Below are 16,434 nucleotides of genomic sequence, written 5' to 3'. Positions count from 1 at the left end.
ATAAAAGAATAAATTGTCTCCTTTTACGGTTGGGTACAATGGAATATGGAGTTTATGTGAGAGATACTACAAATGATTTAATAATTGTTTGCCTATATGTAGATGACCTACTAGTTAGTGAGAGAAATGCAATAAAAATTGTTGAGTTTAAAAGGAGAATAGCATTGGAGTTTGAGATGACAAATTTTTGTTTGCTAGCTTATTTTTTGGGGATGGAATTTGTCATTACGAGTGATGAAATTTTTATGTCAAAAAAGGTATACAATTGACATATTAAAAAGATTCATATGTCTGACTGTAATTTAATTAGTCCAAACACTAGTTGACTATGGTACAAAGCGGGGGAGGGAAGTGACAAATCATTGAGATTTTTGTGTAGCAACAAACATGACATAACTTATGGAATGATGCTGATTAGTAGATTTATTAATCATTTGAGGCTTTCTCACCTACTTGAAATTGAGAAGATATTGAGATGTGTGAAAGGGACTTTGGATTATAGGTTGTTGTTCTTGAATCATGGTTGATCTGTTTTGACAAAATATTTAGTGTTCTATACACTTTCTATCATATTTTGGATTTAAAAGTTATTTTTCTTACTAGTTTATCTAAATTCTCTCTCTCAGATTTTTACATTTTCTAAATGAGTGAACTGCAATATCTTGATGAAGATGGTTACCAAGTTTGTTCAATTGTTTCAAGATTCCATGAATTGTAGTAAAATTTGAGTTCCCGATCTATTTTTACCGTATAATTTTTTTTTTGTTTTCCTTTTTTTTTATAGATATATTTTTTGTTTTTCATAATTATGAATTGCCTTCTGCATATATCTTGATTAGATTTGAAGATTATTTTTGGATCAAGATCTAAAATTGTCTAAATTAACTGTTCATCATTACCATTCTTGAATTTCACAAAAATTATAAGATTGTGATTGCGTCTCACGTTTGAATGAAATTCAATAGATCTAGATATAAATATACTTTTTAATTATATTCATGGTGATTTAAGGTTGATTGAATTCATATTATATGTTGAACCATGACAATTTCACTACAAAGATTGAAATCTTGAATTGATGCAATTTTTTATTAAAGTTTTTGTTTAATTTTTTTTTTTTTACTATTTCATTGTCTAGAAACCCCCTTTCGAATAGTACGTGATAAATTGTGATTTAATCAACTTGTGTCTTCGAGAAGAATGACATACATTGTTCCCTATATTAAAATTTAAGGAAAAAATATAATAATTTTTTATAGTAATTCACCAATGCTATCACTCACCTCTTACCATTTTCACAACAAGTTTAAATGAGAACCATTTCTTTTAAAGAAAACATGTCAAGGCTTGAGCCACAAAACTTTAGGCTTCTAGAAAATCATTTGCTATCTCTTGTTGAACAACTCAACAAAACAACACTCCACAAGGAACATTCTAATTTAAACCATATTGAAATCATTTTTAAACACCGTGGATAAGCAGCTTAGCCTTCACAACACCCATGTTCAACATCATGCTCAATTCACAAACAACATTGTCATTTAAGATCTCAATCTTCCCTACATTCTCCTTCATCATCATGCAACAATGCATCAACAACACATCACAACATAGCCATATATAGAATCATGCCCATAACAAAACTACACACAAGATTGAGGGCACAAGCCACACATTCCTATCCCTCTAGGTTATCTAGAATTAATCACCTAATGATGAGCACAACACCTACCTATATATGGAAACCATCATACCTTCGTTCCTAGCCTCCAAGACTAGAAGGAACACATTAGCACAACACTAGATCACTATTTAGAAAATAGGCCCCTCTCTCACTGAGCGAGAACCATCACAACTAGGGAAATTTGCTTAACAAGCACCTCTCACTAAGTGCCCCATATTTCCCTATCAAGATAGGGACTAACACTCATTGAGTCATCACCTTTAATTGAGCAAGACTCTGCAGCATGCTCGGCATAGAAACACCAACTCGCTTAGTAAGACAATCCTCATTGAGCGAATTAAAATGACCTAAACCCAAGGCCAAAATTTGCTAGGTGAACCTTGTTCACTAAGTGACCTGCCTCTTGGGGTTTTACCTAGAGACCAACATTCCTTAAGCAACCTCATCATCATTAAGCGAATTAAAATGGCCACTCACCAAGGGCCAAACATTGCTGAGCGAGAACGTTTCACTAAATTGCCTAACTTGGCTCAACATAGGGACCAAAACTTACTAAGTGACCCATTATTGTCCATTAGCATCTTTATGGGTTATTTTATTCTAATTTCCATTTCTAACATCAAGTTCTCAAGCCACAAGGCTTGACAATCTTCCATTGAAGCAATAATGTATTCAACACACATACGAATAATGCCACCATTAAATTCTTGTTGAAACATCATGAAGTAGGTGTTCTACACATCACAAACACATACCCTAATATACTATTTCTATCATTTTTATCGCCACACAAATTTGAGTCATAAGTCTCATAACACTTATAAATATACCAAATTAATGGGCCTAATCAAAATATTTACAAGGTTTGACCTACTAATTACCTAAAAACAAGGCTAAGCTACTCATACAAAAATATTTCAAAGAAAACTTAATACAAATTGCAAATGCGTAACATTGTGGCACATTTTTTAATCCTAAGACATTTGAATTGGGTGAAACTTCTAACCGAAAAGTTGTATATCTCTATCTTAACTTTTTAGAGACACTAAGAATGTTTGATTTTGATTCGGGAGCTTAAGATATGGCTTGCTCAATACAACATATCAAAGTGAACAAAAATTACGAAAATAAACTAGAATTTAGAATTGAAACCAAAATAATCCATTAAAACAAATTTCAACCAATTCACCGATTTAAGATATTTATAAATGTCAAATAATCCCAATGTTAAAAAAGATGTATTAATTATGCATTTTCAGTGAGTCGCTTGATATTTGTCATAAATGGTTTGTGTTTGGGTTCATGGAACTTAAATGTTGAGTTAGCATGAAAGTGGGCTAGGTGACCCCCAACCTAGTGATGGAAAGGTGTGTGATATCTTGGTGGCAAACTGAATCCATCAAAGGCTTGATTTTGTAGACCAATGTCATAGTAGGTTCACACCTAAATTATACTATACTTGAAAGTTATACCTAACTTTTTGGGTTTATGTTGACGATACTCAAGTGACTAATGCAATTATGATCCGTAGGGTTGAGTTGAATAAACTGGTTGTTGTAAGAAATCTTCGCTATTGTTTCTGAGTAACAACACATGGTGAGAGTTGGCACATAGATGTGCTGCTTGTATGTTTTTGCATATGATGTTGTGATATAATTGTGCATATGGTCTCTAGTAATGAGACATTGTTGGTGTTGTGAGCATTGAGATGATGAATTTTCATATTCATGTTGTGATGCACTACTATGTTATATATGATGTTTCCTTTATATGAAATTTACCATGTTCTTTATGTGTTGGTTGCAATTATTATATCTCTCTAGCAATGGAGTTTAACTTAAGGATGGTTGGTGGCTTTAAGCTACTTGAGACCATTTGTGGATAGTTGAGTATAGTTATTTAGATCGACTAAAAATTGTTAATTTCATAGATATTATATATTATCCTATAAGAGAATTTTGTTCTACTATTTGATGACCAAAAAATGTTTTATATTCTCCAATTAATTGTTGAGATCCTAATTATATATGTATTATATATGCATGATGTTCATATTCTACTTAGGATAGATGTTTTATCTACTGCATTGTTGTGTTGTTGTATCATTGTAAGTCTTGCTGGACTATTACAATTATTATGCACTACAAGAGAAAAAAATAATATTAAAGATTGCTTTAAATAGGTAAAATTAGGACAACTCAACTAAAAAAAATTGAGGTCATACATTGTGTCACTATGTAAAATTTATATATTATAAATGAATATATAAATAGATAGATAACTTTTTATTTAATTAAGTTGCTATATGGTCTATTTGAATTAGACTATTTTTCATGGCCAATAATTATTCTGTAGTTGCTTTCTCTTGTTATGTCTCATTGGACCTAATTTCGATGGTGCATTTTGTAAAAAATCTTTGCTCTATCTTGATATCTCTCCTTTTTCATGGAAAAAAATTGATATCATAGGTGACCCATCTAATTTGAAATTTTCAAATTTTGACTATTTCAATATAGAAAAAATGTTAGTCCAAGAAACACTATTATGTTCTTTTTTAATAGATTTCTTATTAAGTAAAATTACGTGAATTTTGCTAAAGAAAAATATGAAAATCATGAAATAAAAAAATAATTGTTAACAATTATATAATTAACTTAACATAATATTAAAAAAAATGTGTTTTTAACCTTCTACAATTTTTTTCTTGTATTAAATGCAGTTCACTCATAGTGCTATCTTTTATTCATTCTTTGTATATTAAATTATTACGGTTGTTCTAAACTACTCTAGCTTATTCGATATAAAATTTAGTGCAATATTCTCAAATAAAATTTAAAAGTTAATTTGAGTATTTCATTATATTATTGAATTGAGTATATTTTGTATTATTATTGTATTGTGATATCATTTATTTAGAGTATCGATAAGTTTCAGCAAACTCTGTAAATAATTAGGTTTCTTTTTAAGTATCTAAACCAGTTGCTATGAAAGAAAAGCATGCTATAACTAGATTGGAGGATATCTTCTATATATCTATATATATATATATATATATATATATATATATATATATATATATATATATAATAACTTTTAGAGTATTTTTTGATAAAAGTTACAAGTTAGTTTTTAACTTTTTTATTAGTTTAAACGTTTTTTTTTCCTGTTACAAAAGTTTAAAAGTTCGTTTGACCATACTATTAGTAATTCGTAAATGTTTTTTTTTTAGTAATTTAATTTCGAATTTTTTATATTTTCTTCCATTTCAATCCTATACATAATTATTATTTATTTATTTTTACTTTCTCTACGCAACATAACATTATTCTTTTATTCCATTTTGCTTTCTGTGATTCGGTCATGTACCCATCTGCCATTGTGACCTACAGACAGGTTACCACCTCCAATCTACTCATCCATTCCTTATTTTTTTTGTTCACTCATTTTTTTTTCTATTATTCTTTTTACAATGTTTACTCTAAGCGTTACACTATTTACATTTATTATTATTATTATTATTTTAGTATTATATTCAATATTTTGATAATAACTTATTCGGATGATATAGTGGTATTCATTTTCAAAAAGATAAATAATACAAAAATGGTATTTAAAAGTTTACAACGATATTATCATACTACTTAACATAATAAAAGTATACAATGATATTTTAGTATATTTTTTTAAAGTTAAATTCTACTTTTCGTCATTTATATTATTATTAGATTTATTTTCATTTTTTATCTTTTAAAATGTTTATTATGATATTTTATCTCTTAAACTGTTGAATGCAACAAAAGTTTAAATAAAAAAAATATTATAGACATAATGAAATTTGCATAAAAATAAGTTTAAAAAATAGTTAAAATTTTTAAAATTATAATTTCATATTATTTTCTAGTTGCTTATCAGGTATATTTTTTACACAATTTTCATTATATTATATATTCTAGCATTAATTAAATTTTATAATTTTTATATAATTAAATCTATTGTTAGAAGTTTCATTTTTCAAATTAGTTGAAAGTTCATTCAAAATTATGTTACAAGATTAAAAATTATTATTATTTTAAAAAGACCAGATTGATCCAAATATAAAAAATAAAAGATCAAAATAAATATTTTAATAAATAAAGAACTAAAATAAATATAATAAATAAATTAAAGAATTAAAAGTATAATTTAATTTTTATTTTATTTTAAACTTAATTAGTTAATTTTTAAAGATATAATATAAGGTTAATAATAGAATGAATTATACGAAAAAATTAAATAATTAAAACTAAAAAACATAATTAAAATATTTGATCTTTAAATGAAATTTATAAAAACTCAAAATTAATTTAAAAACAAAAATTTTAATAACCCAAATAATTATCAATGAAATAAAATAAAAATTTAATATAAACGTATGTATTTCGGAGGTTTTTACATTTCTTAGCTTTTTACCAAACACCTGTATGCACCTAGTGTTTCTGCAACCATAAATAATAAATTAAATTAATGACTTTGAAGTTTCAAATTATTTTTAGCTACCTTTTCCAAATGTAACTATAATACCCTTGGAAATTTTATATTTTTTGACCACCAACAAAGACAAACAAGTATAAAATAAAAAATATATAAGTAAAGATAATTAATATACTAATTGGGCACTACCTTCGTAACAAAATATAAAAATGACGATATTGACCATTTATTCTACAAGCAATGTAGAGAATAGTTACTAGCTTTTATGCATAAAAAAAAGAGAAGAAAATACTTACTAGTTTATTTTTTTTATTTTTTACATATATGACAGTAGGATTTAGATTCTATCAGTGGACAAGACAGAATACATAAATGTGGATTTCTTCTTCCCTATCCATGGACCATGACTCAACTCAAACATATTTTTTAAGCCATTCAATTATTTCTTGTCCAAAAGTCCTTCCCAACGCTACTCCTGCAATAAGTCCACCCCCATACCCAATCAGAACAATTTTCCAATCGAATTCACTGAAAAATCCATAATCTTCATCATCCTTTGATGCTGAAGGTGGAGTAAATGGTGACCCTGCATCATGTTCACATTTCTTAGATAATGGATTCCCACACAGTCTTTGGTTACCCTCAAATGAATTACCTTGGAACGTAGCAAACTGCTTATTTTGTGGTATAGGACCTGAGAGGTTGTTAAAGGACACATTCAAGTACGACAAAAAGGTTAAGGCTTCCAATTGTTGGGGAATCTTCCCTGATAAACTATTCAGAGAAAGGTCCAATGTTTCAATCTTTGAAAGCTTTCCTAAGGAAGAAGGAATGCTACCACTAAGCATATTGTTGGACAGGTTGAGCAAAACAAGGCCTGTTAAGTCTCCCATAACATCTGGAATCTCCCCACAAAATTTATTACTTGAAAGATCAATGGCTAATAAGGTGTAAAAGTTTTGAATATGTTCATAAACCATGACCTTCCCTTTGTTAAACATTGTTAATGTATAAGGATAAAAAATAATATCATATATAAAATACTCATACTGTAATTGACTCACGTTGGAAGCTATCATGGACTGCCAATTTTGGATTGTTTTTGAAGGCAAACTTCCAGAGAACTGGTTGCAAGAAAGATCCATGATGTGCAGTTTGGGAAATGTACAAGTTGTGGGGCAGCTTATAGATCCATAAAAATGATTATCACTTAGAGAAACAACTTTCAGCTCCGGAAGAGTTCCCAACCAACAGGGAAAAGAATCAATAATTTGGTTTTGACTGACATCAATAAACTCTAGCATTCTACAGTTGACCAATGCTCTCGGCAATTGATCCTGCAGATTGTTATAGCTCATGTCTATCGCTCTCAAAGCACTTCTTATAGTATATGTATGAGGAATGGGGCCAATCAATTTGTTTCCTCTTAGCAGTAAAGCTTTTAGAGATTGGATAGAACTTCCCAAACAAGAGGGAACCATGCCACTTAAGTTGTTAAATGATAAATCAAGATGCACAAGAGATTTCAAATTGCATATTAGTGGGGATATTTTTCCTACCAATGAGTTGTGGGAAACAATTAAACCTTTAAGACCTGTTTTTCCCCATAACCAACTGGGGAATGAATTAACATTATTGTCTGACATTAAAAGATATGACTGCCCAACCATGTACCGGATAAAATTCGGAATCCCATTCAAATTGCATGAACTCAAACCTAAAATTTGAATTCGAGAATGGCTTACATTGGATGGATTTTTTCCACTAATTAGCGACAAATTATTGTAAGATAATCCAAGAATACGTAGCCTCCCGAGCATTAGAAACTTGTCAAACTCTAATTCTCCTTCCAACAAATTATGTGCCACACTAAAAAATTCTAGCTTCTCAAGTTTGAAGAGACAATTTGAAATTTCACCTTGAAGATGATTCAATGCAAGATTCATGTGATTTAAATTTGTAAGGTTCATCAGGAAAGATGGAATTTGTCCACTTAAATTACTTTGAAGTAGTGATAATGAAGATAGCTGGGTGAGGTTTGCAAAACATGATGGAATCTCACTGCCAATATTTACCAAGTCAAGTCCCAATTCATTTATTCTTGACAGCTTACAAATCCATGAGATGTTGTCACTAGTAAATTCGTTATAACCAACAATCAGGGAGCTTAGTTTGGTAAGATTTACCAAGAATGAAGAAAGACGTCCCATGAATTTGTTGTTTTCAATATCTAGAAACGTAAGCTGAGTGAGGTTTCCGAAAGAAGGAGGAATAGACCCTGAAAAATCGCATTTTGAAATTGATAACCAATTCAAAGACTTTAGATTTCCAATCGATGCAGGTAGTGTACCATAGAAGCTTGTGAAAGCAAGTTCTAACTTGGTAATTTGTGCACTTGAATGAAAATTAGGAAATTCACCGGTGAGTTTTCGATTATTTCCCAAATTCAGATATCTCAAGTTTGGAAGATGGAATATCCCGGCTGGAAATTCCCCATATAGTTCACAACGGTAAAGAGAAAGTCGTTGCAAAGATGTAAGATTTGTGAGTATATCAGGAACAGATGATGAAATGGTCGCATAATCAAGAAGAATAATTTCAAGATTAGTTGAGTTCTGAATTAAGCTTCTTAAAGTGGACATTTTCAGACTCAAAAGATTGTCCACAAATGGAGAATCGTAAAATGAGCCACGTAGATCAAGAGATAGTAACTTGGTCAAATGTGAAACTTGTTGTGGTATTTTGCCAGAAAATTTGGCTTGAGAAAGGTTCAGATACCTTAACTGAGAAAGCTCACCAATCCTAGATGGGATTTGAGAGTAATTGAAATGATTATGAGAGAGATCAAGAGTTTGAAGGTGTTTGAGGTGAAAGAGGGTGCTATTAGCATCTATTGTACCAAAGATGTGGCTGCTTCTAAGATCAATGCTAATGACATGAGCTGTGTGGTCATCACATTGAATGCCATCCCATGAGCAGCAATCTGTGGATGCATTCCAAGATGAAATTTTAGCATAACTGAAAGGATCATAAGAAGCAGACTTAGTAATAACAAACCTTTCCTTAAATTGCAACAAGGCAGAGTTTTCATGTTCATGACACCTAGTAGGAGGATCAGAAAGAAGACAAATAGTAATTGTGAATGAAAACATTGAATTAAGCAAAAGAAAAGACCACCGAAACCCCATTGAATCTATTAATAATTTATAAGCTGAAATGTGTACATAAACAGTGAGAAGCACAAAGTGGTATTTATAGTGAATTAATGGACTGTTTATGCAGAGATATGATGAACAGGGCCGTGCAGTTTGGGTAAGAATGAGAAACTACGGGTGCCGGTCTGTTTACGTTAATGGTTAAAGTCAAGTTTCTGATGTGATGGGAGTACACCTCATTGGCTTTCATCTGCAACTTTTTGAGTTTTCCTCGCTTCATTATAATTTCAACTTTCATGATTTTTTATACATTACATGCGTGGTCATGTTGGTCTAATCATATAATTCAAATCAATATAATTTTTCCTTATTAATTAATTATTCAATTGAAATATCTTTTTAATTTTAATTTAGTTTTTTCAAATAACATTAAGTCTGTATATATTTATAAATTAGCATTAAAATAGTATGATTAATTGAAAATTGTAATCTATAAAAACAATAACATGACGTTTGATACTCTAAAGTCATGAAGAGTTTTATATATAGGTAAATTATTCTTTAACTATTTTGGAAATTTTAAACTAGATCTCTTAACTATTTTTTTAATTGAATTTCTAAACTAAAAAAAAAAATATTTAAGATTTGTTTTTGGTGAATTAAAACTTTCAGAAAACAATTATAGATTTTTTTATATTTGAAAATTTAGCTTAACGACCTATTTGAAATTCTTAAATAAATTCAGATACGTACGGAATAATTTAACCTTTTATATATAGAGTTTAATGACATTAACGGTGTAAAACAATTCACACAATCAACGAATGAAAGTTTATTATAAATAATAAATTTGTTAATTTTTACAATAATTATTTTAAAAAAACATATAAATTAAAATTTTTCGTTGATCAATTGTTGACCATGACAGATAAGAATGGCGCCAAGAGGGTATCTTAGCAAGAGCCAAAATTAAAATTAAAATCCTTTTAATAAATATATATAGGCATAAAATTTTATATAAAATATATATAATCATGTGTTTTCTAAAATAATCTAAAAAAAAAATATAATATAAAAAGTATTTAACTATAAAACAAATTAAAAAATATATTTTTAAAAATACAACTCTCATTCATTAGTTTCGTATATAAGTCACCAAGAACTCGTCAATTTATAATAAATTGACCCAAAATTTTATATATATATATATGTATATATATATATATATATATATATATATAAATCTTATTATGTTATAAAAATCTTCTAAATTGAAATGAATTACGTTATTCATTGAATTATCTTTTGTGATAATAATTGTTAATAATCATTGACCAAGACTTTAGCTTAAGTTGTTAGACAATAAGAAAAGAAAAAATATTGTCATTTGGCTAATATGAGATGAGAAACACAAAGATAATATTGAAAACATTGGTAATAACAAAAAATGATGAAATATTTGTGCAGGATCTCAATGTTTATTAAGATTATAATTTCTTATATAGAGTTAGTTAATTAATCTTATTAACAAAAAATTATAAATAACTTTCAATTATGAAATGTATTTATAATCAAATCAATATCAATATAAAAATAAATTTAATAAAGTCATTTCAAAGCAAATGGAATTATTTTATAACATTTAAAATGAAAAAAATAAATCATAAAAAAAGAAAAATCTATTAAGAAGAAAAAAAAATGTACACAAATATCTTATTCTTGTCTTTATAAAAACAAAATTACAATTATTTTTACAATAAAAATATATAAGAGAAAATATAATATTTATTTTAATGAATACAAAATGTTAATAATTATTTTCACAATAAAAACTATAAATAAAATACGAAAAATGACAATTAAACGTTTTATTTTCAAAACAAAACGTTAGAGTCTTAAAAAAAAAAAAATCCTTCGCTAATACATTTGTGTTAATTAATATCGTATTTCAATTTCACTACACATTTATGTTAAGATTTAAATCGTTCAAGCTTTTTTTTTGTTCTGTTTGGATAAGAATTTTACAAATCAAGAAATTTTAAATTCTTGATATTTGAATTACTTTGATTTCATTTTTTCTATCATTTTTAAAATGTTTTGTTTAGATAAATTAATTTAAATTTCTTAAATTTTAAATTGTTAATTTGGATACGATAATTTGACATGGTAAAATTGCTTTTAAAAATATATTTATATGTTGAGACTTTTAAATAACATTTTATAAAAATAAATATTATCCAATTTTTAAATAATTAATAACTTAAAAATTAATATTAGATAATATTTAATAATTTTAAATTTTCAATAATTAAAAACATAAAGAGATAAGAGATAAGATAAAATATATAAGTGAAATAAGAAAAAAAATATGAAGAATTTCAAATTCTTAATTACTTTTTTTTAGAGAATTGAAATTCTACTATTTCAAGAAATTTCACAAATGCTTGGATTTTAAAATATTTGTAAATTCTCCATCCAAACAAAGTATTTTACTTCAAAGAATTTAAAATTCTTCAAACAAATATGAATTACTCAATTTAAATTCCCTATCCAAACACACTCTTAAGATTTTGTTTCAACATTTGAACAATTTTTTGGCTATTCCATTTTCATCTTATTTCTATCAAACGTGTTAAGTCTCTAATTATCTTCTTTTCTCTTTATTCATTTCTCTCTCTTTTTGTTCTATAAAACAACACCTACCTTAAGTAATAAAAAAAATAATATAATTACAATGGATTGGATTGAAATGTGATAAGTATAAGTATATTAAAAAAAATGTGCTATCTTAGACAATTTATAAAGAAAAAAGAATAAATTATCCCAATTTACAACAACAAAATATGCATAATATTTAAGTAAAATTGACAACTAACAACTCTCTCAACTGTAGAGCTTTGTTTGCACTCAAGTAACACTAGTGGAAAATTAGCATATTACGTCACTCTTTTTATGTCGGAAATACGAAAATCCGACGTAAAAAAAATGCGGTGGCATTTTTGTAATTTTTGCGAACTTTTTTACGTTGGACCTGGTAGGGTCGGACGTAAAAAGTCAAATCTACGTCGGAGGTATGTTGTGTCCGACGTAGATTTGACATTTTACGTCGGACCCTACCAGGTCCGACGTAAAAAAGGACGCAAATTTGAATAAGAGAGCGCGAGGCACACCGCGCGCATTCACTCTTCATCACTTTTCGTTTTTATCTCTGTAAACCCTCTCCCTCTCCTTTGTTACTGAATCATTTTTTTGTCTTTTGCAGAAGGATGAACTCTTTGTTACTCATTCGCACATTGTTGCTGCTCCTCAGGTTTGAATCAAGGTTTCGTTAACACTTTTCTACTTCGCATTGCTACTGTGGCTATCTGTTTTATTCGAGTTTTTGGTTGTTCTATTTGTATAGGTAGTTGGCGTTTTCTTTTGGGTTGTTCTACGAAGCAGAATGGCCTGTGCTGCTTGCAGAATGACCCGTTCTTCAAGTAGAATGGCTAAGCAGAACGGGCCGTTCTGCTTGCAGCACGGGCTGTTCTGCTTGCATTCTTATGTTTTTTTTTGTTTTTTTTACTACTTTTTTACGTTGGATTTCGTAATGTCCGACGTAAATTTACGTCGATTTTATAGGTCCGACGTAAATTTACGTCTCCCGCTTTTATGTCGGTATTTTTCCTGACGTAAAAAGCTCAAAATATCCGACGTAGAATACCTCTTTTGTACTAGTGTAAAAGTCCTCTATCTTAATTCTACTACTAAACTAGACAACAAATGAATTTGACAAAAATCAATCAACACATAGGACAAAACTTTCAACCTTCCTTTTTCACACCTAAATTATACTATACCTAAAAGTTATACTTGACCTTTTGGGTTTATGTTGACCATACTCAAGTGACTAATGCAGTTATGGTCCATAGGGTTGAGTTGAATAAACCAATTGTTGTAGGAAATCTCCGCTATTATTTCTAAGTACCAACACATGGTGAGAGTTGGCACATAGATGTGCTGCTTGTATGTTTTTGCATGTGATGTTGTGATATAATTGTGCATATGGTCTCTAGTAATGAGACATTGTTGGTGTTGTGAGCATTAAGATGATGAATTTTCATATTCATGTTGTGATGCACTACTATGTTATATATGATGTTTCTTTTATATGAAACTTACCATGTTCTTTATGTGTTGATTGCAATTATCATATCTCTCTAGCAATGGAGTTTAACTTTAGGATGGTTGGTGGCTTTAAGCTACTTGAGACCATTTGTGGATGGTTGGGAGATGCTAATCTCTTGGGCTTGAGTATAGTTATTTTTATCGGCTAAAATTGTTGATTTCATAGATATTATGTATTATCTATAAGGGGATTTTGTTTTATTATTTGATGATCAAGAATTGTTTCATATTCTCCAATTAATGTTGAGATCCTAATTATATATGTATTATATATGCATGATGTTCATGTTCTACTTAGGATAGATGTTTTATCTCTTACATTGTTGTGATGTTGTATCATTATACTATTACAATTATTATGTATTATAAGCAAAAAAAATAATATTAAAGATTGCTTTAAATAGGTAAAATTAGGACAACTCAACTAAAAAAATTGAGGTCATGAAATTGTGTTACTATGTAAAATTTATATATTATAAATGAATATATAAATAGATGGATAACTTTTTATTTAATTCAGAGGCTATATGGTCTATTTGAATTAGACTTTTTTCATGGCCAATAATTATTTTGTCGTTGCTTTCTTTTGTTATGTCTCATGGGACCTAATTTCAATGGTGCATTTTGTATAAAATCTTTGCTCTATCTTGATATCTCTCCTTTTTCATGGAAAAAAAAAATTGATCATAGGTGACCCATCTAATTTGAAATTTTCAAAATTTGACTATTTCAATATAGAAAAAATGTTAGTCCAAGAAACACTGTTATGTTCTTTTAATTGATTTTTTTATTAAGTAAAATTACATGAATTTTCCTAAAGAAAAATATGAAACTCATTAAATAAAAAAATAATTGTTAACAAAATTATATAATTAACTTAACATAATATTAAAAACATATGTTTTTAACCTTTTACAATTTTTTTCTTGTATTAAACGAAGTTCACTCGAAGTACTATGTTTTATTCATTCTTTGCATATTAAATTATTACGGTTGTTCTAAACTACTCTATCTTATTCGATATAAAACTTTGAGCAATATCCTCAAATAAAATTTAAAAGTTAATTTGAGTATTTCATTATATTATTGAATTGAGTATATTTTGTATTGTTATTCTATTTTGATATCATGTATTTAGAGTATCGATAAGTTTCAGCAAACTCTGTAAATAATTAGGTTTCTTTAAGTATCTAAACCAGTTTCTGTGAAAGAAAAGCATGCTATAACTGGATTGGAGGATATCTTCTATATATATATATATATATATTAAATAACTTTTAGAGTATTTTTTGGTAAAAGTTACAAGTTTGTTTGTAACTTTCTTTTATTAGTTTAAATTTTTTTTTTCTGTCACAAAAGTTTAAAAGTTTGTCTGACCATACTATTGGTAATTCGTAAATGTTTTTTTAGTAATTTAATTTTGAATTTCTTATATTTTCTTGTAATGTAGTGAGTAGATTTCAGAGTTTAGTTGACTCTAGAGAGAGGAGTTTATAAGGGTTTCTCTGAGAAGGGACCTTCATAAGTTCATTTTCAAGGAAACTTAGAGAGAAGTTTTAGATAGAAGGACTCTAGGTCCATGAGCTCCTTTCTCTCTCAAATTTCTCTGTTTGATTCTTCTTCTCTTCTAGATTACTAATCTCTTCTATCTTCTCTTGGAATTCAGGCTAGGAAGTTTGGTTTTGGAGAATTGAAGTCAACGGGTCAAGCTTTGGAGGAAATTCTTCTTCTTCTCAGTTCTTGGCTATTTTGAGCCAATCTTCAGGTGAGGGAAGCTAGAATGTATGTTGTTTGGTTGCATGTGAGTTTAAGAACTCAATTGATGCATGAATTTTGTGAATCCATAGTTGGATTGGAGAAATTGCTCATTTTTTGAGGTTTTGGAAAAAATGAGGTTTTTGGTGATTTTGATGCACCGGGTGGGTGCATGTTTTTTGGGGGTGGCTGTTTGAATTTGCGCCGGTCGCATGTTCTTGAAGCCGGGCGTACATACATCAGAGGCAACCGTTTTAAATTCACGCCAAGAGAGAATTGAGATAGGAGTCTTTGGATGGGTCACGCCGGGCGTGGGAAGAACCACGCCGGGCGCGATATCAGATAGTGGACCTATTTGTTGTTTTACTGATGTGGCAGGGCGCAAGGTTAATGCGCTGGGCGTGGAGACCCTTGGAGGTCTCTGCCTGTTATGGTGCCGGGCACAAGATGGCTATGTCAGGCATATAGACTCTTATGAGTCTCTATCTTATGGACGCCGTGTGACACCCTCTACCCTATACATATAGAAAAATTATAAAACGTATTCTTGGGTTAAATAAAATCTTTAGAATAAAAACAATAGTTCCATTAACATATGAGTAGAGAATTCACATTTGTAAACTTAAATCATGGTCGAATGCGAAATTTGTAGCAAAAAGAAACATGAGTCTTTCTAAAACAAATACAATAATGAAATCCTAAACTCAACCTAGCTATGCCCTGATGCTACATATCCTATCAGAGCATGCCCAATTGAAGCTTAAGCCTCATCACCAACATCCTCGTGTTAATGATCACCTGCAACACAATTTAAACACATACAAAGAATAACAAGGGAGTGAGAAACATCTCACTCAGTTCTAGATGTAGAAATAATAGTTAGGTAACACACACAAATCTTATAAGCACAATCATAGCCACTTATTAATCAGATACAAATTCAATTCTTTTCATGTAATACATACACTGTCATTCATCATGCAAGGATGTCATGGACTCGACTCAATGCATGCATGTGGCGCCATTCACGTGACCCATAATCATACATCATAACTTGTTACATCACTTGGTGACACAAGGTACACCTGTTACATCACTTGGTGACCAAAAGGTACACCTGATTAGCTTGTTACATCACTTGGTGGCACTAGGTACACCTATTACATCACTTGGTGACCAAAAGGCACACCTGATTAGCTGTTA

The 16,434-nt window shown here is 29.2% G+C and overlaps 1 protein-coding gene across 2 annotated transcripts; it reads right to left on the bottom strand.

The window, feature by feature from the left end:
- Positions 1–6,090: 6,090 nt before the first annotated feature.
- On the bottom strand, positions 6,091–9,564 carry LOC109806704 (receptor-like protein 54). 2 transcript variants are annotated; one of them, XM_029272806.2, is made up of 2 exons: positions 9,212–9,347; positions 6,091–9,137 (listed from the first exon to the last, which is right to left on the bottom strand). In XM_029272806.2, the coding sequence occupies exons 1-2, from the start codon at positions 9,249–9,251 to the stop codon at positions 6,568–6,570; spliced, it is 2,610 nt and encodes an 869-aa protein (XP_029128639.1). In that variant the 5' UTR covers positions 9,252–9,347; the 3' UTR covers positions 6,091–6,567. The 2 variants fall into 2 exon arrangements, with proteins under 2 accessions (XP_029128639.1, XP_082921622.1); XM_083065496.1 differs by having other exon boundaries at positions 6,092–9,564.
- Between the last annotated feature and the right edge of the window lie 6,870 nt (positions 9,565–16,434).

This window comes from Cajanus cajan, chromosome 10 (assembly GCF_000230855.2).
Source record: "Cajanus cajan strain Asha chromosome 10, NIPB_CcT2T_4, whole genome shotgun sequence".
Taxonomy (NCBI): domain Eukaryota; kingdom Viridiplantae; phylum Streptophyta; class Magnoliopsida; order Fabales; family Fabaceae; genus Cajanus; species Cajanus cajan.
Note: the sequence above shows the minus strand (reverse complement) of the source record. Positions and strands in the feature narration are given on the sequence as shown.